Source organism: Theobroma umbraticum, unplaced genomic scaffold (assembly GCF_002168275.2).
Source record: "Theobroma umbraticum cultivar Fairchild unplaced genomic scaffold, ASM216827v3 scaffold_34.0, whole genome shotgun sequence".
Taxonomy (NCBI): Eukaryota; Viridiplantae; Streptophyta; class Magnoliopsida; order Malvales; family Malvaceae; genus Theobroma; species Theobroma umbraticum.
Window position 1 is genome coordinate 510,442 of NW_018397275.1, and position 20,771 is coordinate 531,212.

The window sequence follows — 20,771 nt, forward strand, 5'->3', positions numbered from 1 at the left end:
CTAATATTAAAAGAATATGGTGAAATGTTATGCAAAACCAACTTAAAACAGGCATTACATTTATCAAAATATATACAAAAAGACTTGGATAAGTATCTTATCTTATCTATTAGCACCTAACTCAACTTTCAAGATTTGAGGCGCCACCGGAGATTTCAATCTTTAGGAGTGGAAGCTTGGACAAAGGCTTTGTAGGCATTACAATGAGTTGACATGTCATGCAACCAAACATACTCAAGTCAAAACGACACGTCACGTTCGTGCCACCACATAAATCCACGTAACAATTTTAATAAATTTCATTAATTATTTTAGTAATTGGTGAAAAACCCAAAACACATATTTAATGGAAAGTGAACATGTACGTGAAAGGGAGTAGGAAACACACACTACTCATTTCACTATTTCAGTACTTGGCAGGATTTACCGATTCAGTTTATGCGCCTCACCTTGCACGTTGGCGGCTTGGTTGGACCATTTGCTATCTGAGTTACTAAGTTTTTTAAGTCTAGAGAGTTCACGACATTTGAAAAATACGCACGTCTTAGTTGATTATGTCAACACGTTGGACCAATCAAACTGCTCTAAATTATACAGTAATTACTATATAATATATAGTTAATTATATTAAATTCACGGTAATTTTTTTTCTTTTTAATGTAAAGGGTCTGCCTCTAAGAATAAAAGGTATTATTATTAGGAGTGAGTAAAACTAAATTAAATCAATTACTTACTCAAATTAGATGCGATTTAAGTAAGTTAATTCAGTTTAATTGTTGCATTAGATCAATTGACTTAAAATATTTAATCTAATGGATTTTTTGGTCGGTTCTCAATTTTAAAATTTTTAAACTAAGCCATCTTAAAAATCAAACTAATTTTTTATATATATTTTATATATATTAATATATAAAATATTTTTATATGTATTAAGAAGAATTGATAATAAATCTAATTCATAATATACTTAAAATATGTTAGTTTATTATATGTAAGTATACAAATCATAGTCATAATAATTTAATTTTAATTATATATATTTATTTATAAATATGTATTAATATGAAATTACTAGTTATATATTTTAAATAATATAATTTATATATTAATATTATAATATATGATAGTAAATATTCTACATATTAATATGTTTTAATTATTATACTTTAGTAATGTTTTGTAATATAAAATGTTATAAATATATGTATAATTGTATAAATATTATAAAATATTTATATATATTAAATTTATACATAAACATTACTATAACTTAAAATAAAATTTATTTATATAATTACACTTATAACTTTGTAAATCATTATCTTAGTTTTTATAACATTTTTGTTTATAATTAGTTATTATTTATACAAACTTTGATATAAAATTAAAATATTATAACATATAAGTTATATCATTAATTTCTTACATATAATAAAGTAATATAATATATATATCTAATTTATATATAATTTATATTTTTTATGATTATGGATGAAGTTTACAAATTTTAAGATTGTAATTTGTAAAAAAAATAAAAAATTTTGATCAATTGGTCCAAAATCAAATGGACCAAACCAATTTTATATTTGATTGGTTTGATCTTTTATGTTTGATTAATTTTTTAAAAATATTTGATATATGTGATCCTTAAATATGATAGACTAAATCATCCATCATTGTCCCTATTATGTGATCGATTGAAAAAGTATAAAACAAAGCCAATATCGTAAATTTTAGAGAGAATAGCAATTAATTTAATTAAAGCATAAATATAATCATATTCGATCTAAACACTTTCTGTCACTTTTTTTTATAAATAATATTTTTTTGACAAGCAAAATTATTGTAAAATCTAGAGAAGATGCTAATCACATGCTTATTTGGAGTTGATTTTAAGAAAGATCATTACCACATCATCAGAAATGAAAACCAAAAAATTAACAAAAAAAGTTTTTAAAAAATTAGCAGATGATGGCTATCAGAAGGCGATCCATTGCGTCCTGGGAAAAATTTTAAAAACCCGAATGAAAGCCCAAAACCCGAGAACGCAACCCATGAACCGACCAACAACCCGGCGCTTGACCTAAAAGGCGAAAACTTATAGAATTCCAAAGACTCGTCTCTCCGCAGATCTTTCTAGAAGCCAGAGTATATCTAGACATCTCTAGGACCACCCGACCCCCACAAGACTCGCCCAAAAATATATAAAAAAGAAAAAAAAACAACAAATCTAAAAAAAAGGGCAAATAAATAAATAAATCAAAGAATTATTAATTTTTTTTAAAAAAAAAAAGAGTAAAAAGAAGTGGAAAATTCCACACAAACCCTCCTCAATAAAAGGCCCCTAAACTCTCTTTCGCTGCTTAAGGTTGTTTCCGTATTCTCTCTCTCGCGCACCAACGAAAAAAGAAAAAAAACCCACCAACAAGAAAGAGGTGTTTTCGAAAAGAAATTTCCAGAACCTCTTCTGGCCCCTAATCTTCCCTCTCTCTCTCTCTCTCTCTTTCGTTTGTAAAAGGTACGATCGCCATCCTCCGGTCTTTGCAATTTCGTCGATTGTTTTTTGATGCTGCTTCATTTATCTGTCTGGAATTTGTAGATCTGTTTAGTTTTACCTTTAGATTTGGTGCATCGGTGGATTTTTTTTTTCGCTCGATGATTTTGCATTAACTTTTGTTTCTCTTTAGATTTAGCTGTTTTCAGTGATTTAGGTGGAAATAGTTTTCTCAATTTATTGCTGATTTTTCGCTCCTGCTACTTAAATTAACTTAAGTCTTTTTCTTTTTGTTGTAATTTTTTTTTGCACCTGTTCTTTGGATTCTACGTCTTTCTAGTGGGGAGATTTATTTGAGAAGGAAAACGAAGTCGAATTTTGTTATTTTAGGTTGATTTGAATGTGATTTCTATTAGTCATTGTTAGGATTTTGCTTTTCTAATTGATTTATTTTAATATAGTGTTATTTTTGAGTTGGAATCTGATTTTGAAAATTATTAAGATTAAGATTTGTTTCTATTAGTTTGATTTATGTGGCTCTTCTAAAAGGTTTTTGCTTTTTTTTTAAACTAAGGTGTTTGATCAACTTCACATGTGTTTGTTGTTTTTGTATGCACCTGGTAAGCGCATGCATCTGGCATTATGTCGTTGTGTGCTCTGTGTTCTAGTGTAAATGATTAACTTAACAAGAGTCTTCAAATGAAAAAAAGGGGGGAAAATGTCAATTGAATCTAGTTATGAGTTCAAGTCCATGGAAGTTACCACAGAATCTTGAGTCGCAATTTATTGCTCATAATAAATGGGAACATATTTATATCACCTTGATTGATATTAATTTGGTATTTTCTTACTTCTTAATTGTGTGATTATGTTGATGCATTGCCTAGATTTCTAATAATTTCTAGGTTGTGACTATTTGTTTCCTTCCTGCGTTAACATTTGTATATGCTCATATTGCTATTTGTTTTGCTAGGTGCAGATCAATTTTATTTTATATAAAATAAATCAGTGTAATTTCTGGTGAAGATGAGCGTTGTTGGGTTTGATTTTGGCAATGAAAGCTGCATTGTTGCTGTCGCAAGGCAGAGAGGGATTGATGTTGTGCTTAATGATGAATCAAAGCGCGAAACTCCGGCTATTGTATGCTTTGGGGAGAAGCAGAGATTCATTGGTACTGCAGGGGCAGCATCTTCTACAATGAACCCTAAAAATTCAATTTCTCAGATAAAGCGGTTGATTGGCCGTCAGTTCTCAGATCCTGAGTTGCAAAGGGATCTCAAGTCGTTACCCTTCAATGTCACTGAGGGACCTGATGGATATCCTTTGATTCATGCTCGTTATTTAGGTGAAATGAAAACCTTTACCCCAACACAAGTCTTGGGAATGGTTTTGTCAGATTTGAAAAGCATAGCTGAGAAGAATCTGAATGCAGCAGTGGTCGATTGCTGCATTGGGATTCCTGTATATTTCACTGATCTTCAAAGAAGGGCAGTTTTAGATGCTGCCACAATTGCAGGCTTGCACCCTCTTCGCTTGATTCATGAAACTACAGCAACAGCATTGGCTTATGGTATCTATAAAACTGATTTACCCGATAATGACCAATTAAATGTTGCCTTTGTTGATATTGGACATGCTAGCATGCAAGTTTGTATTGCTGGCTTCAAGAAGGGACAACTCAAGATATTGGCTCATTCGTTTGACCGCTCTTTGGGCGGTAGAGATTTTGATGAAGTTTTATTTCAGCATTTTGCTGCAAAATTTAAAGAGGATTATAAGATTGATGTTTTCCAGAACGCAAGGGCTTGTATAAGGCTTCGGGCTGCTTGTGAGAAGTTAAAGAAGGTTCTTAGTGCCAATCCTGAGGCACCTTTGAATATTGAGTGCTTAATGGATGAGAAGGATGTTAGGGGTTTCATTAAGAGAGAGGAGTTTGAGCAGATCAGTGCTCCAATTTTGCAACGTGTGAAGAGGCCACTAGAGAAGGCTCTTGCCGATGCTGGACTTGCAGTTGAGAATGTTCACATGGTTGAGGTTGTTGGTTCAGCTTCACGTGTTCCGGCTATGTTGAAAATCCTCACGGAGTTCTTGGGTAAAGAGCCTAGGCGCACAATGAATGCTAGTGAATGTGTTGCAAGGGGTTGTGCTTTGCAATGTGCAATTCTCAGTCCCACATTCAAAGTTCGGGAGTTTCAGGTAGTTGTCCACCAAGTTGTTATCTTGATCTCGCTCTTTCTGTGGAGTGTATCTCCGCTATGCATTTATCATTCATTTTTTGGAGGCTTTCTTGTGTTACTCAAGTTGTCAATTTTTTTGAAAAGGTGCATTGTAGTATGATTTCTAGTTTGGTACTTTTCTTTATGATCTTGAAGATGGGAATGATGCTAGGTTTCTTCCTCCATACCTTATTTTATCTGTTGTTGCTGCAGCATGTCTATTCACTTTTGTGTACTTTTCCTCTTTCTTTTTGTCATATTTCAAACATGGCTTATCACTTAATTCATATTTGAAGGTCAATGAGAGCTTCCCGTTACCAATTTCCCTATCATGGAAAGGATCTGCTTCAGATGCTCAGAGTGAAGGAGCAGAACAACAACAACTGGTTTTTCCAAAGGGAAATCCAATACCCAGTGTCAAGGCTGTGACATTCCACAAGACAAGTACATTCAGTGTTGATGTTCAATATTCTGATATCAGCGAGTTGCAGGTCCCTGCAAAGATTAGTGCTTACACGGTAGTTTATCAGAAACCTTAATCAAACTGATTTTCTTGTTTTCTACTTTAGGATAAGAATTACTTGTCCATTTCAAGAATTTAAAATTTCTTGGTCAACCTTCTGATGAAATAATTTGTGGCATTTGTTTAATGGTAGATTGGTCCTTTTCCAACACTACGAAGTGAACGACCAAAGTTGAAGGTCAAAGTTCGTCTGAATTTGCATGGGATTGTGTCCATTGATTCGGCAACTGTAAGCATATTTGAATTCTAGATTTTAATTATACCTGAAGGGTAATCTTTTTGTGCTCTTTCATAACTACTTTTCTGTGTTTTTAGCTCTTGGAAGAGGAAGAAGTTGAAGTCCCAGTTTCAAAAGAGCCAGTAAAAGAAGATACTAAGATGGAGACTGATGAAATACCTGGCGATGCTACTGCCTCTGGTGCCAATGAGACAGATGTTAATATGCAAGATGCCAAGGGTACAGCTGACGCTGCAGGGGTTGAAAATGGTGTTCCTGAGTCAGGGGACAAGCCTGTGCAAATGGAGACTGATACCAAAGTAAGTGTTTTTTGTCAGCATGCTATATAAATGATTGGTGGTGTATATGTGAGTGTGTGTGTCTGTGGGTTTGGGTATGGTTGTTTACATTTTTGTTTTGCCTGTCATGTAGGTTGAGGCTCCTAAGAAGAAGGTGAAGAAAACAAATGTCCCTGTGGCAGAGTTGGTTTACGGTGCAATGTTACCTGCAGATGTTCAAAAAGCTGTAGAGAAGGAGTTTGAAATGGCTTTGCAAGATAGGATTATGGAAGAAACAAAGGATAAAAAGAATGCTGTTGAAGCCTATGTCTATGACATGAGGAATAAGGTAAAATGTTGTTTACTAGTTTGCAAAATTGTTACTTGGCTGTTATGATTGTAAAACTAATTATTCTTTGTGTCTTCAGCTTAGTGATAAATACCATGATTTTGTCACTGCTCCGGAGAAGGAAGAGTTTACTGCTAAGCTTCAGGAAACAGAGGATTGGCTGTATGAAGATGGCGAGGATGAAACAAAGGGTGTCTATGTTTCCAAGCTTGAAGAGCTTAAGAAGGTATTCTAGTTGTTCATATTGTTTCTCAGGTTGACTGTATAAATTGAGTATCTGACAGTTGTCTAAATATTGCAGCAAGGGGATCCTATTGAAGAACGTTATAAAGAGTATGCTGAGAGAGGAGCTGTCATTGATCAGTTGGCTTACTGTATTAACAGTTACAGGGAGGCAGCCATGTCAAATGATCCCAAATTTGATCACATTGAACTTGCTGAAAAGCAAAAAGTAATGGCTTCTTCCCTCTTTCTCTCTCTGTACCTAACCCCCCCCCCCCCCCCAATCCCCCCCTCTTCTTCTGCTAAGATTTACTCCTTTGGTGCATTATAGGTCTTAAATGAGTGTGTGGAAGCTGAGGCATGGTTGAGAGAGAAGAAACAGCAACAGGATCAACTTCCCAAGTATGCCACTCCAGTTCTCTTGTCAGCTGATGTGAGAAAGAAGGCTGAAGCGTTAGACAGGTACACATTATTTCTCCTGCTTAAAAGTTAGTGTATCCAGCATGTAAATACTTGTTTTGTTTGTAGATTCCTGTAGCTTGAACAAAGTAATGTTCTCTTTTTTTCCTCCTAAACTATGTTATATATGTAGACATACGGTATCAGTGATATCTACGCTCGAATGTACGATACTTATGCTGATATTCAAATTTTGTGTTAAATAGGTTTTGCAGGCCAATAATGACGAAACCTAAACCGGCTAAACCAGCCACACCTGAAACACCAGCAACCCCACCTCCTCAAGGAAGTGAGGCTCACCCGCAGGGTGCAGATGCCAATGCCAACCCGAATGCAAGCCCTAACCGCAATGCAGACTCTAGTGAAAATGCGCCGGCAGACAGTGGTGAGGCACCTCCAGCTTCTACAGAACCAATGGAAACGGACAAATCGGAGAGTACTTCGGCTACTTCATAAATTATTCGCGGGTGGTCTGTTGATGATTTATGTGGCCAAAATTTCGTTCTTTATGTGTAAGCACTATTTTTGAAAGAGCCTGAGACCAACTCTTTGGTAGTCTGATATGAGGGGCTGGGGTCACTGTTTTCAATTTGTAAAGCATTGTCTTTGTTATGCCTACCCAGATTTGTTATTGTTAAGAGTGAGTCTTTAGAATCCAGGTATTTTTCACGGAGGGTTTTTAAGAGAAAAGACTGCTATTGTGCTTCCTTGTCAACATTTTTCTGTTGGAGGGTGGCTAAAATTTACTCTTTAAAGGATTTCAAGTGTTAAATCTTGTTTTATGTTTTGTAGGATTTGTCTGGGGATTAGTAACCACTTCAATTCTGGGTATTGTTGGTGTCCACAAATCTTGGATTTTGTTTCAATTGAAGTCTTACATTATTTTTCCATGTCCTTTGTCTACCTCTAGGTAGGAGTTTCGAAATGTTTTCTTCAGAACTCGCATGCTTGTCTATTTCTGCTCATTTCCTTTCCCCCTTGGTCAAGGGTCGCTGTCTTGTCACTTAATTGTTTTATGTGACTTTATGTACATGTGCATATCGTTGGACAAGCTTGTCGAAGGAATGCGATACTCCCTGCTGCTTGGAATGTTAGCTTCTAAGTATCATGTCAGTTTTTAGTTATTTAGACGTTCTAGTTTACACACCGAAAGGCGGAGAGAATTATGGTGGGAGTTGGATTTGGGCCATCTTTTTAAATCCTGTGCAAGAATCAGGAAGTGACCAGAGGAGCCCGAGTCAAGCGCATATCTAACCCAAAACAATTAAAAAAAAAAAAAGATCCAAATCAACTAAGAAAAAGGAGTCGAGTAGCAATCAACGAAGGAAAGGCATTTCAGTTTGCCATATGAACTATTATCAGACAAGGTATACAAACGGAGAAATTGCAGATGATAAGCCAGTGATTGTTTCCTTTTCAGAATAAGTCTTTCAAAGTGGTGCAAGTACAGGAAAGAGGTTCGCCATCATGTAATTTACATTAGTTTCGTTTTTTTTTCCTCAAAGAACCATGTCATTGTCACCAAGTTTTCAAGAGTCTAAGTGAGGTGGAAGAGTTCTCCGGTCCCTCCCCTGCAAGGGCATGTGTGTTTTCTAATTTTCTTTTTTCTTCCAAGAGAAAAAGGGTGAAAATTTATCCAAAAGATGGACCATATGATAAATTTTCTCGTTGCTGAGTGGCGCAAGTCCCTAAGCTCCATGCCCATGATGCCGTCCGAGAATCCAAGGAAGTTCTCTACGTCGGATGTGGTGGTCGGCTGACCGCCATGGGGCGATGCCGTTAGCCATCCAGCCCTCGTAGAGAATGGTACTCAACTCAGCACTGGGGGTGTAGATGGCGACCGTGTGAATGAATATGAAGAGTAAAGTCATGAAAGATATTCGAGTTGATAATTTATTATAGGTAATGGTTTTGTATTAGATAATTTTATTTTATGAAAGTTAATTTTATTATTTTAATTTTTTGTTAAGTTGGATATTAATATGATAATTATATAAAAAGATATAATTAATTGAGTAAAGAAACAAATGTTATGTTTTTTATATTGAAATTAGTTATATATTTTATAATTATAGATAAAATTTATAAATTTTAATATTGTAATTTATAAAAAAAATGATAACAATTTTATTGATTTTTTAAAATATTTAATCATTCATTGTGCACCTCTAGCCGCAGCGAAGTGGTCGCAAGGCCTACCAAAGTGCGGGCGTTTGTCCACAGGGCTTCATGGCGTTGGGATGAGTAACCCCTTCAAACGCAGTTAAAAACACAGGACACATGAGGTGATAATATTAACGGAGCAAAAAAGCGGGGCACGGGAGCTGGCAGGGATTTCTATTCTTTTCGTTTTCAACTAGACCTGTTAAAATGGGTCTGATTCATTAAATCAGTTTATTTTTTTTTAAATATGAGGTGAATTTAGTTAAAAAATTTAGGTTTATATTAAAATCGGATTTAAATGAGTCAGTTTATCAAATTAGTGGACTGAGGTGAGCTGGGGCAGGTCAGCTCTATAGATAAAAAAAAATTATTTAATTTAATAATTTTATATATTTAATTATGTAAAATTAATAATTTAGTTATTAATAGTATTATTTATTTTATATATTTTAATATCTTTAATTTTTATTTTTAAAATTAAAAATTTTATTTAGATTAAAACTTATTATTTTTTTATAGTAATGAATATTAAATGATAAATTGATAATGATTCAGAACTTGAGACATTATTGGTGTCTAAACAAGATTTAAATGTTTTACTTGATAATGAGGATCGAGAAAGATATAAATGAATCTTGAAATTTTTATTATTTGATTATATATTTATGTTTATGAGATAGTAATTTGTGTTAAAGATTTAAACTTTATTAGGTAATTTATTTATTTTTTTATATTTAGTGTAATTTGTTTATTTGTAATATTTTTTATTATTTAATTTATAAATTAAATTATAAAATAATTTTATTAATAAAAAATTTATTAAATAAAATTATAAAAATAAATTTTTTTTAAAAAATAAAAATAATTTTTTTTTAAAAAATAAAAATAAATTTTTTTAAAAAAATAAAAATAAACTAGTTCAACTCAGTTTATGAACTAACAAGAGATAAGTTGAATTGAAGTTTGATGATTTATATAAAAATGAACTGGACCGGCTCAATTCATATTTCTTTAACCCACAAGAGATTGGGCCGGACTGAACCGGGTCAGCTCATATTGGCAGCTCTATTTTCAACCCGTGCGTTTAGCCTTTTTCAAAGTGAATACGCTCTTCTTGTTCCTCTTTCGGCGGCAACTTTTCTTTCTCGTCTCTTCAAGGTCTCTCCTTGACCTTCCTCCATTTCTTTTTAAACGTAGTTTAAATTTTAATTGCAACAATTTTGCGGTGAACAATTAAAAGTGGGTTTACCAATCAATTCTTTTTTTTTTGTTATTTTCTTCGTTTATCTGTAGCATATCACTTCTTTTACGGAAGTTCAATTGTATCCGAAGTTGGTGTTTATGATTTTTTTTTAATTTTATTTATTTTTGCCGTAGCCATTATCTGCGGTTAATTGCTATTGCTGGGTTTTTCCTTTTTCCCTTCTTCTTTCCCATTTTTTTCTTGTTTTCTGCATTTCGGAGAAAATGGTATTTAAGTTTGAGAAGAATGTTCATTCCATATGTCATGTTTTTTTGTTTGTCGAATTGCCATTATGAGTTTAATCTTATTGCTTATTGAATGCATTGGTGTTCATATGCTCAAGCCATTTTATCCTCCCTGCTTTAGTTACTTCACCTTATGCGATCTGATACGCAAAGTGGCTTGTAACTAATGAAAACCATCATGCCATCATCTGCTTTGAGGCGATCCATATCAACTTTGTCTCACCTCTGCGAGCCAATCAAGCAAACAGGTGAGCTTCCCAAAATGCTTGTCAGCTGATTAATCCGTTTTCTTTCTATTAAATTGGCATTCTTTGGTAGGTATGAATTAAGATGGTTTCATATAATAACAAGCATGAAAAGGATTACTTCGATCAAGTAATTTGTTGGTTAATTTTGCATGGTTTTCCTAAACAGAGAATGAGATAGTGCAAATGTTCCAGTTGCCTAGTCCAAAGAAGGAAGCTCAGGACTTGGCTGTTAAGAGGAAGAATCCCTCTGTACGGACATTGGATGAGAGGTTTATAAGAATTTTGAAAATATTTAAGTGGGGTTCTGATGCTGAGAAGGCATTGGAAGTGCTCAAGTTGAAGGTGGACCAACGGTTGGTTCGTGAGGTTTTGATGATAGATGTAGAGATCAATGTTAAAATCCAGTTCTTCAAGTGGGCAGGGAGAAGAAGACACTTTGAACATGACTCTACCACCTACATGACTTTAATTCACTGTTTGGATGAAGCAGGACTTGTTGGTGAAATGTGGAAGACTATCCAAGAGATGCTTCGGAGTACATGTGCTATTGGTCCGGCTGAAATGTCTGAAATTGTGAGAATATTGGGCAAAGCTAAGATGGTGAACAAGGCACTCTCCATTTTTTATCAGATCAAATGTCGCAAGTGCAAGCCAACGGCAAGCACTTACAATACTATAATCTTGATGTTGATGCAAGAAGGGCACCATGAGAAAGTTCATGAGCTCTATAATGAGATGTGCAATGAGGGTAACTGTTTACCAGACACAGTGACCTACAGTGCACTTATATCCACTTTCAGTAAGTTGGGTCGTCATGATTCTGCCATTAGGTTGTTTGAAGAGATGAAGGAGAATGGATTACAGCCTACGTCAAAGATTTATACAACCCTAATTAAAATCTATTTTAAGTTAGGTGAGACGGGGAAAGCTTTCGGTCTAGTTCAGGAGATGAAAGGAAAGGGCTGTAAGCTAACTGTTTTCACTTACACCGAGTTGATAAAGGGGCTTGGAAAGGCTGGGAGGGTTCAAGACGCCTATGGTATATTCATGAATATGTTAAAGGAAGGTGGTAAGCCTGATGTTGTGCTTATTAACAATATGATTAACATCTTGGGCAAAGCAGGTCAATTGGAAGATGCTTTTAAGCTTTTCAATAAAATGAAGTCTTGGCAGTGTATACCAAATGTTGTAACATATAACACTGTAATTAAAGCTTTATTTGATTCCAAAGCCCCATGTTCTGTGGCATCTTTATGGTTTGAGAAGATGAAGGCAGATGGTCTTGTTCCCAGCTCATTTACTTATTCAATTCTTATTGATGGTTTCTGCAAGACAAACAAAGTTGAGAAAGCTTTGGTACTCCTGGAAGAGATGGATGAAAAGGGTTTTCCTCCTTGTCCGGCTGCATATTGTAGCCTGATCAACAGTCTTGGAAAGGCAAAACGATATGAAGCTGCCAATGAGTTATTTCAGGAATTGAAAGAGAATTGTGGGTGTTCAAGTGCTCGGGTGTATGCAGTGATGATAAAACATTTTGGAAAGTGCGGCCGTTTGAGTGATGCTGTAGATCTTTTCAATGAGATGAAGAAACTGGGATGCAATCCTGATGTTTATGCTTATAATGCTCTCATGTCAGGGATGGTAAGGGCTGGCATGATAAATGAAGCTCATTCCTTGCTCAGAACCATGGAAGAAAACGGTTGTGTTCCAGACTTGAATTCTCATAATATCATTCTAAATGGCTTAGCTAGGACAGGTGGCCCAAGGCGGGCAATGGCAATGTTTGTGAAGATGAAGAATTCAAATATTAAACCTGATGCAGTATCTTACAATACTATCCTTGGCTGTCTCAGCCGAGCTGGTTTGCTTGAAGAGGCTGCAAAGTTAATGAAAGAGATGAAAGCAAGAGGTTTTGAATATGATCTCATCACTTACTCATCAATACTTGAGGCAGTTGGCAAGATTGATGAAGATCGTAGTCTAACCACTTATTGATGGAGTCCTGATGTAAGGTAAGACAAAGGCATCTTTCATATTTATAGATGATTCTACCCTTGGCTAACTGCCATAGCAAGGTACACCAACTTTTCCTTTTTTGTAATATCTTCTTTTAAACTAATTATTGCTCTCTAAGTCTAGCTAAGTGACAAATATTACAAATTTGTTACTGCACTGGACAAGGAAGCTTTACTGCTATGCTTCTGGCAGTTGAATATCAGCCTCATGAAGATGGGATGATGAAATGAAGGTGCTTATGTTGCCAAGCTTGTCAGGCTTGAGAAGGGAGCTCATTTTCTTCTGAATGTTAGATCACATCTTTTGGAGACAAAGCTGTATGACTAGAAATTGCAGAGCTGAGAGGTGTCTAACTTTTGTAGCAAGGTGAGGTGATCTTTTCAGAAATCTTTACAGTACACTGAGAAATCTGCCATTTCAGCTTGCTCATCCAATTAACAGCTGTGTGGAGGGAACCATATCAAATGATCCCATATTTGATCATATCGTACTGGCTGAAAAGCAGAAAATAATGGTCTTTTTGGGTCTCTTTCTTTCAGTGTCTGTATCTTTTTGTCTCCTGGTCCCTCCTTATTGCTGGAAAATAAACCTGTTAACTCCCTGTTGATCTTAAATGGGTGTATGGAAGCTGGGGCCTGGAGGGGAGAGGAAAAATAGCAGCAGGATTGCTCCCACCATACTAACTCCAGTTCTCTTGCAAACTTATGTGAGACGGCTGAAGCACTTGATAGTGGATGCAGAAAAACATGGGATACATTTGTTAAAAAGCATATACATTATGCAGAGAATAGAACTGTAAAAGTAGGAGTAAAGGAGATAAAAGGAGAAAATTAGAAATTATTTTATTATTTGAAAGAGAGAATATTGAGGATTCAAAGTTTACAAATTTTGTTTGATTATATTTATATACCAGTTTTAACGACCTGAAATGGATACCCTTCTTTATACATTGTTAGCAGAGCTGAATGCAAGAAATGGGTCCTAATGTTTCAGGCCCTGCTTCAGCTTCTTGGCAAGTGTAACTAGTTTTGTTGGATATGAACATAAGGACACAAGTAAAGGCTGGTTAGGTAAGTAAGGGTGCCTGGTCGTTTTTGCTTGTTAAACTTGGAAGCAAAGTCTTCCCAGTTACACAATTTTGTCAAAAATTAATTCTAAGTTAGGTAAACGACTTGGAGATTCTGCATTAATTTTCGGGTGAGTCCAAGAATAACTTTACAGTCACTTTTGGTCTACACTAATAAAGGTTTATACTTGATGTATTGATTCGGTGAAAGAGAGAGTGACATCTCATTAATTTATTAATTTTAAATTTAAAAAATCTAAATATAAATTTTTTATATTTTTGTGAGAGCATGTTAGTTGATAAAAACAGAGGCTGGTTTTAACCAAGGCCAACCAATTTTCATCTTCCCCTCATGTTTTCACCATCAAAGGCATTCTGTGGCTCTCATGATTCCATGTTTACCAAAGCTTGGAAAAAACAAACACCCTCAACAAAAAACACAAGAATACTTATAAATATAAATAAAAACAGGAATTGAACATTCTTTGGTTCATTTAACAATGAGAGTGATTTATGGGTTATAGGGGAGAAAAAAACAATCAAACCCAGCAACCCAAGGAGAAAATGAGAGGAGGCTCCATGGCTGGGTTTGGTATTGAAGTCGGTGATGATACAAGGGAAAGGGATCTCTGTAACTCCTCAACAAAGCGAAAGAGAAACTATCCTTTAGATTGTAAAGCCAATCTCTGAAAGTTATGCCTATTTATTTTTAAGAGTTTCTAAATTTTCATATTTATTTATTAATGAGGTGTCAATCTCTCCATCACCAACAATGTAACAAATATAGACTCAAAACATTCAGCCCCAGACTGGATACCGTAAGAGGGAATGCACAGCTACCTATCAAGGGTTAGAGGCATATACCAAATCTTGTCAGCTACTTGCCCTCTCAATCAACACCTTTCTTTGGTGCTCTCTGTTTTTCCTTTTTACGTGTAAAACACCAGAAGGGAAGTTTACAGATATTGTTCCTTGTGTCTAGCTAACATAGGAAGAAAAAAGGGCAATTTATGCCTTCAAAGAAGTTAGATTACTGCATTATATTGCATCTCACATTAACACTTTTTAACTGAAGCAGACAATTTTATTATGTTCACGAGCACACAACAGCAAGACATTTATCCAAGCACTCACTTTCAAAAAATGGTACTATCTAATCACAAAGTCCATGCTTTCAAGCTTGATTATTGGTGACAGCAATTGATAGAGGAAAAAAGGATCACCAGTGAACTATAACATTGAAGCAGTACAAGTAATAATGAGAGTAATGATCTTCTCTAAATTCAGTAAAAATTTTCTACTTGACTGATACAGCATGTCTAGCGTCATTATTGTCGTTCACAATAGCTATTGGGAAAAGTCCCCAATATATTATACAACAACATTTAGCAGTCAACATCTACCCACCCTTACAAAGATAACTGGGTTTTGCATGCATTACTCACTAGCATTCTCAGCAGAGACATCATTCTCCTCATCATCACCCTGCTGTATTTTTGCAATTTCAGCCTGTGCTCTCTCCATGATCTGCCTCTTCTGCATTTCCAACTCCTTATGAAAATCCATTCTCATCTTCTCCAATTCCAACATCTGCTGTCTTTTACTATTCTCAATCTTTTCATATATATCGCTAAATTTCTGAATAGAATCTGCAAGCAATCTGAACGAAGAACCCTCATCAGATTGCCTCCCAAATCTTCTCTTTTTAGGTGGCAGTCCATCTGAGATATCCTCCTCACCATCAGCAGATTCTGAATTTGCTGGGCTATCCCTCATTTCATCCAAACCATTTGCACGGTTCAAATAAACCCGAGGGTTCATGAACACATACTCCCCTGAGTCCAACCCACAAGAGAGTCCACCCTGCTGTGGAGGAGTTGTCATTAACATATCCATCTTTTTGAAATAAACCCATTTGCTAGTAGTAGCACCAGTCTCTGCCAGCATAGCCTTCTCCTTCTTATACTTCTTCTTCAATGTATCCAATCGATTACGACACTGGGTGTCAGTCCTTTCAATCTTTGAAACCTCTGATACCCTCTCTGCAACATCTTGCCATTCCTCAGACCGAAGACTCTTCCTCCCACGTTGCAAAAACCGGTCACCCCATGCATCCAGCAAAACAAATGTCTCACGCTCGGTCCAATCTGTAAGAGAATTCCTCCCACCATATGAGGGCTTTGGCACTGATGTAGCTGCAACTGCTGGTGCTGGTACTCGAGGAGCAAATTCATAACTTGACACCAAACTCTTCAATTTCCTCTTTTTTGGGTGCCTCTCCATGTCAACCTCATCACTCTTTCTATTATAACCTTTCTGCTTATCACCACCTTCATCGTTATCATCCTCGTCTTCATCCAGCTCCTCCTCCTCCTCATCATCATCCATATCTTTTCCTACATACCGAACACCATTGTTTTGATTATGGTTTTCCTCTTCCTCTCCCAAATCCTCCTCATCTTCTTCCTCCTCCTCATCTTCATCATCATCAACATATTGATTCACAATTGGTCTAGCATAAGGAGCATTTCTTACAGGAAGCTTTTGGCGATTTGAAGAACCATAACCCTGCTGGTGACTAACACCATAAGGATTTGGAGGGTATCTAGCATCATCTTCAATGTCATCCATTAAAACCCAAAATTCAACTCAACAATGAGAAACTCTGAAAGTATACCTAAAAAAATCCAAGCCTATAGCTCAAAACAAGATTCAAAATGAAACAAAAACGATATTTCCCCTACACTTTACCAGCTCCAATCCCAAATTTCCTCTTCCCTTTAAACAAACTTCAAGAACAACATAACAATCAATTATTCTTTTCCAAAAAGAATCCCGCTAATTCTCATCACCACTCCACTCTTCCAAAAAAGAAAAACCCCAAAGTCCTAAACCCTTGAATCTCTTCATAAACGGAAAGAAATGCAAAATCCCTTTATTATTGAATCAAATAACAAAAACCCATAAAAAATTACTTAAAAAATCAACTTTTTCAACTCTAAATTCTCAATTCTCAACAGCCAAATTAACAGAATCAAACCCCTCCACGTTCATTGACCTAATCAAAAACCGAACCACTAAATTTCAAGCTTATTTTTCTTTTTGGCTGATTTTTTTTTTTAATTTCCAGCTCTTGATCACTGATTTACCCTATCCCATGAAATCAGATTCCAATTAACTCCATCATCCTCAAAATAACTAAAACCTAAATCTTTAATCAACTCGGAATCCATTTTCAAATAACAACATAACCCATCAAAACTTACCTGACAAAGTGCTCAACATTCTCAAACTTTTCTTCAACATCAAACCCTAAGAAACCCCTAACTCAAAAATTGACAAGTTTCATTTTTTGTTTTCTGGGAACAAACTCAAACACGGAAAGGGGGACAATTATGCGATTGCGGGAGAGAGTAAAATCTTGGAAGAGAAAAAAAAAAAAAAAACATAAAAAATAGGGGATAAAAAGAGGATTGCTGCTAATGTACGCCTTGTGCATAACCCTTTTAGATAGCAGGCCCTGAAATTTGTGAGCCCATTGGGTCAAGGGATTGTTGCTTGGGCTTCATGCTTGTTTATCGAGCGATGACAAATTTAAAGCAATTTCAAGTTTTAAAACCAAGGGGATGAGGATTTAACATGCTGAGATTGTGCGAGCTAGCTACCTCCGCCATAGATAGCTGCTTCGTTGCCCGCACCAAGGCCAAGACTGGTGCCCTGCCTACCCAAGCCGACCGTGTCGACGCCGTGCGTACTAGGTGCCATTTTATGTCCATTAAATTCTACATAATTATAATTAAATAATTTTATTATTTATATTTATAAAAATATGTTGCATATAACAAGTAATCGCATCCCTTATTTTTTAGGTTATCTAACTCATGCTCGATTATTTCGTAGACTACCTCAACTTTATATACACAATTAAATTTTAAAATTATTATTCAAAATATTCAAATATTTCAAACATTATCTGTAAAATATTCAAATTCATTAAATATTTAATTGAAATAATGAAATATTAAATTTATAAATATTATTAAATTAAAAAATTAAAAAATTCATCAAAAAAATGAATTAAAGTTTAAAACCATATTTGTAATAATTAATGAAGTATAGTAAGTATTACACTAATCATAATAAATTTATAAACAAAAAAATAATACATAAATTAAAATTTAATATTAAAAATTATCATTTGTAATAGGATTAAGGAAGTGAGTATCCTAAACTCACTGTCTAAACACATTACAAATAGTAATTTTATTATCAAAATAATATCTTAATTTTTATCAATCGAATTGAATAATATTTAAATATTCAATCATATCACTACATACATTTAATTTTGTTCATAAATTTACCCTCAACGCGTAAGATAATTGAAAAACATCTACACTTGTTTGACTAAGAGTTATTTTATTACTTAGCATTTGCATTTCAAGTTTAACATTGTTTTTAAATTCTCTTATGAAATGCTTAAAAAATATTCATTCTTTTCCGTTTAATAATTTTTTTAATGAAAAAAGAGAGTAAAAGTTAAGAAAATCCTATTGCCCAATAGTTAAAAAGGACAAGCAATGATGCAATTCCGCGTGTCCCAATGTACTTACGATCTCGTGCGCCACAAACAAACAAACAAAGGAATTCTGGCGCTTCAATACATGCACGACACGTGTGGTAGGCCTCACTTTCAGGAGCAGTGAACCAAGTCGTTTTTAGCCGCAAGATTATACGACTTTTCTCAGAGAATCTTGATCTCTGAGCCGTTGGATTGCACGAGGTTTGCACGGCAGAAGGGAACAGGTGTGGGGCCATCTGTATTTATTTATATTTAAATTATTAGTTTTTTCAGTTAATTAGATTTTCGTATTTTTATAAAAAAATAAAAGAAAAGGCTGACTCAAGCTAAACGACAAAACGGAACTGTAAAATAAAGACGCCTGTGAGGAATCATTACTCGGAGCAAGCTCTGTTCTAGTGGGGTCCACTTTTTTGGACCCACTAAATCATGGGTTTGATGGCCAGATTTGACGCCGTTTAACTTATTGTTTGGGTCCCACTAGAAATGATGTGTCATAGTAAATTTACTACTTTACCGCATTCCGTCAAGGAGAAAAGAGTATTGTAGCAAATGAATTTATATTTTTTTGGTTATTAATAGGAAATTGACTCTGCTGTTAAGAATGACATTAATCTCAAATGTGGAATTATAGGAGAGCAAATCACTTAAAATTATTGTATTATAATTAGTCTATTATAATATTAAAATAAATGGTGGACCTTTAAATAATTCTTGTTGTGATTAGATAATTGTAAAATTATAATAAAAAGAATTGTAAGTGAAATGCTCGATAATTATAATTAGTACTAAGGTATGTATTTGTTAATTTTTTACATACTTTACTCAAATCCTATTCATTTATATGATATTCGAATTCTATAAATATTTGACTAAAATTTGAAAATGTTAGATAAACTCATGTCTTAATGCTTTAGATATAACTCGTTAAATATCTAAATTTATTAAATATTCAATTTTACTAATCATTATTGTCAAATACACCAAAAGCTTGAACACCATTGGAAGTCAAAATCTTCTACTAATCACCACTATCAACTAAGTAGTAATAAACAAAGTAAACAAATAATAGATATAAACATACCAAAAAAAGAACCTAAAGGCAAAAGGAATTCCAATTGTGAGATAACATTGAGAAAGAGATGAGAATTGTGAAAAAAATACATTCAACTTTGACAACGTATTGACGTTGATATAATAGCGATTGGTTTTACGTGAAGCAAATGTCCACTTCGATTAAAAAGAAATTTTTGATTTTAGATTTGGAATGACTTAAGGTTAAAGAATAGACGGATTAAAATTTATTTGTGGTTTAGGATGGTAGAAGAAATAATTTTATTTCATTATCAATATTTTTTGAATTCATTTGTTGATTAAGTTGATTAAAGTTTGAAGTAATTATCTTCTTATTCTAGATAAAAAAGGTAATTTTTTTGCAAAACAGTTTTGTCTAATCTAATTAGACCTAATAATAAAATGCCTTAAAATTTTACTTATTTATGCCAGTTTTAGTTATATTTGGTCCGACTATGACTTACACTAAAAAAATTGAACAAAAAATGTAGCTCATTTAATAATGGATCTCAAAAAAAATTGCTTATGGAGCCATATGATATGCTTTAATCTTATATAGTATCTGTGTCTTTCTTTTTCAAAGGTTTGTTTTTAGATGCAAAATAAAATTTTAAAAATGTTCACTAGAAGAATATATATTTTAAAATTCACCAAATAACCTACATCATTATTCTTAGGCCTTAGGAAATAACTTAAAAAAAGTTGGGATTTTTATTTATGTAAATCCTAATTTTTCCACAGAAGGGCAGCTTGGTCATCAGGTCATATAAATATAGGGCTACATCCGTACTTTCCGGACCAGAAAGAAGTCGCACCGTGTTTGGATCAACGCAAAACCATGGCTGGTTTTGGTTCGAACACCGACGGGCAAATAATACGTTTTGAAACGCTAATACAAACAGGTACTTAGTTCTTATCGGTTAACGTGGTTAAACGCAACAGAACACATTGGCGTTAACAGACGTTTGAACCCAGCAGCCTGCTTTGTCTTTTTGTGCTGACTACCCTTAGAAAGGTGAACAAGAACAATATACTCTTTCAAAAGCTTTACCTTTTATACCATGGAGTTTTTAATGTCTATCTTCGATAGACCAGTTTATGGTCTGAATACAAAGGCTTCCTTTGCCTTCGCTAATTCTTTCATGGAAAAAACTGTATTTTTTTTTATTTTTTAAATCTTATAACTCCATCTGTTAAATTATTATTTCTTAAAAAGAAGATATAAGGCCACTCAAATTATGGGGTATTTTTTAAGATATATTTATCATAAAATCCCTCCAAAAAAAATTGAAAATAAAAAAGTTGATGATCAGACGGAGTCACTTTAAAGCAAAAAAGTGGGTAAATCAAGCGGACAAGATTTGCAGTGTACAGCA

The 20,771-nt window shown here is 34.3% G+C and overlaps 3 protein-coding genes across 6 annotated transcripts; 2 read left to right on the forward strand and 1 right to left on the reverse strand.

Moving 5' to 3' along the window:
- The first annotated feature begins 2,357 nt into the window (after window positions 1-2,357).
- On the forward strand, window positions 2,358-7,648 carry LOC110427401 (heat shock 70 kDa protein 15). Of its 2 annotated transcripts, none has more exons than XM_021442907.2 (10): window positions 2,358-2,518; window positions 3,474-4,690; window positions 5,007-5,228; window positions 5,367-5,462; window positions 5,549-5,770; window positions 5,883-6,077; window positions 6,157-6,303; window positions 6,379-6,528; window positions 6,631-6,761; window positions 6,965-7,648. In XM_021442907.2, exons 2-10 carry the CDS (start codon window positions 3,521-3,523, stop codon window positions 7,212-7,214), a joined length of 2,583 nt encoding a protein of 860 aa, XP_021298582.1. In that variant the 5' UTR covers window positions 2,358-2,518; window positions 3,474-3,520; the 3' UTR covers window positions 7,215-7,648. The 2 variants fall into 2 exon arrangements, with proteins under 2 accessions (XP_021298582.1, XP_021298583.1); XM_021442908.2 differs by having other exon boundaries at window positions 2,359-2,518; window positions 3,468-4,690.
- Window positions 7,649-10,024: 2,376 nt separating this feature from the next.
- Window positions 10,025-13,739, forward strand: LOC110427501 (Pentatricopeptide repeat (PPR-like) superfamily protein). 3 transcript variants are annotated; one of them, XR_002446277.1, is made up of 4 exons: window positions 10,025-10,079; window positions 10,531-10,657; window positions 10,824-13,039; window positions 13,213-13,739. XR_002446277.1 is itself a non-coding variant. In XM_021443049.2 (4 exons), exons 2-3 carry the CDS (start codon window positions 10,576-10,578, stop codon window positions 12,650-12,652), a joined length of 1,911 nt encoding a protein of 636 aa, XP_021298724.1. In that variant the 5' UTR covers window positions 10,025-10,079; window positions 10,531-10,575; the 3' UTR covers window positions 12,653-12,669; window positions 12,797-13,739. The 3 variants fall into 3 exon arrangements, 2 of the variants coding, with proteins under 2 accessions (XP_021298724.1, XP_021298723.1); XM_021443049.2 differs by having other exon boundaries at window positions 10,824-12,669; window positions 12,797-13,739; XM_021443048.1 differs by having other exon boundaries at window positions 10,824-13,739.
- Window positions 13,740-14,943: 1,204 nt separating this feature from the next.
- Window positions 14,944-17,209, reverse strand: LOC110427399 (uncharacterized). The gene has a single exon (XM_021442902.2). The coding sequence runs from the start codon at window positions 16,368-16,370 to the stop codon at window positions 15,177-15,179; it is 1,194 nt and encodes a 397-aa protein (XP_021298577.1). The 5' UTR covers window positions 16,371-17,209; the 3' UTR covers window positions 14,944-15,176.
- Window positions 17,210-20,771: the final 3,562 nt, after the last annotated feature.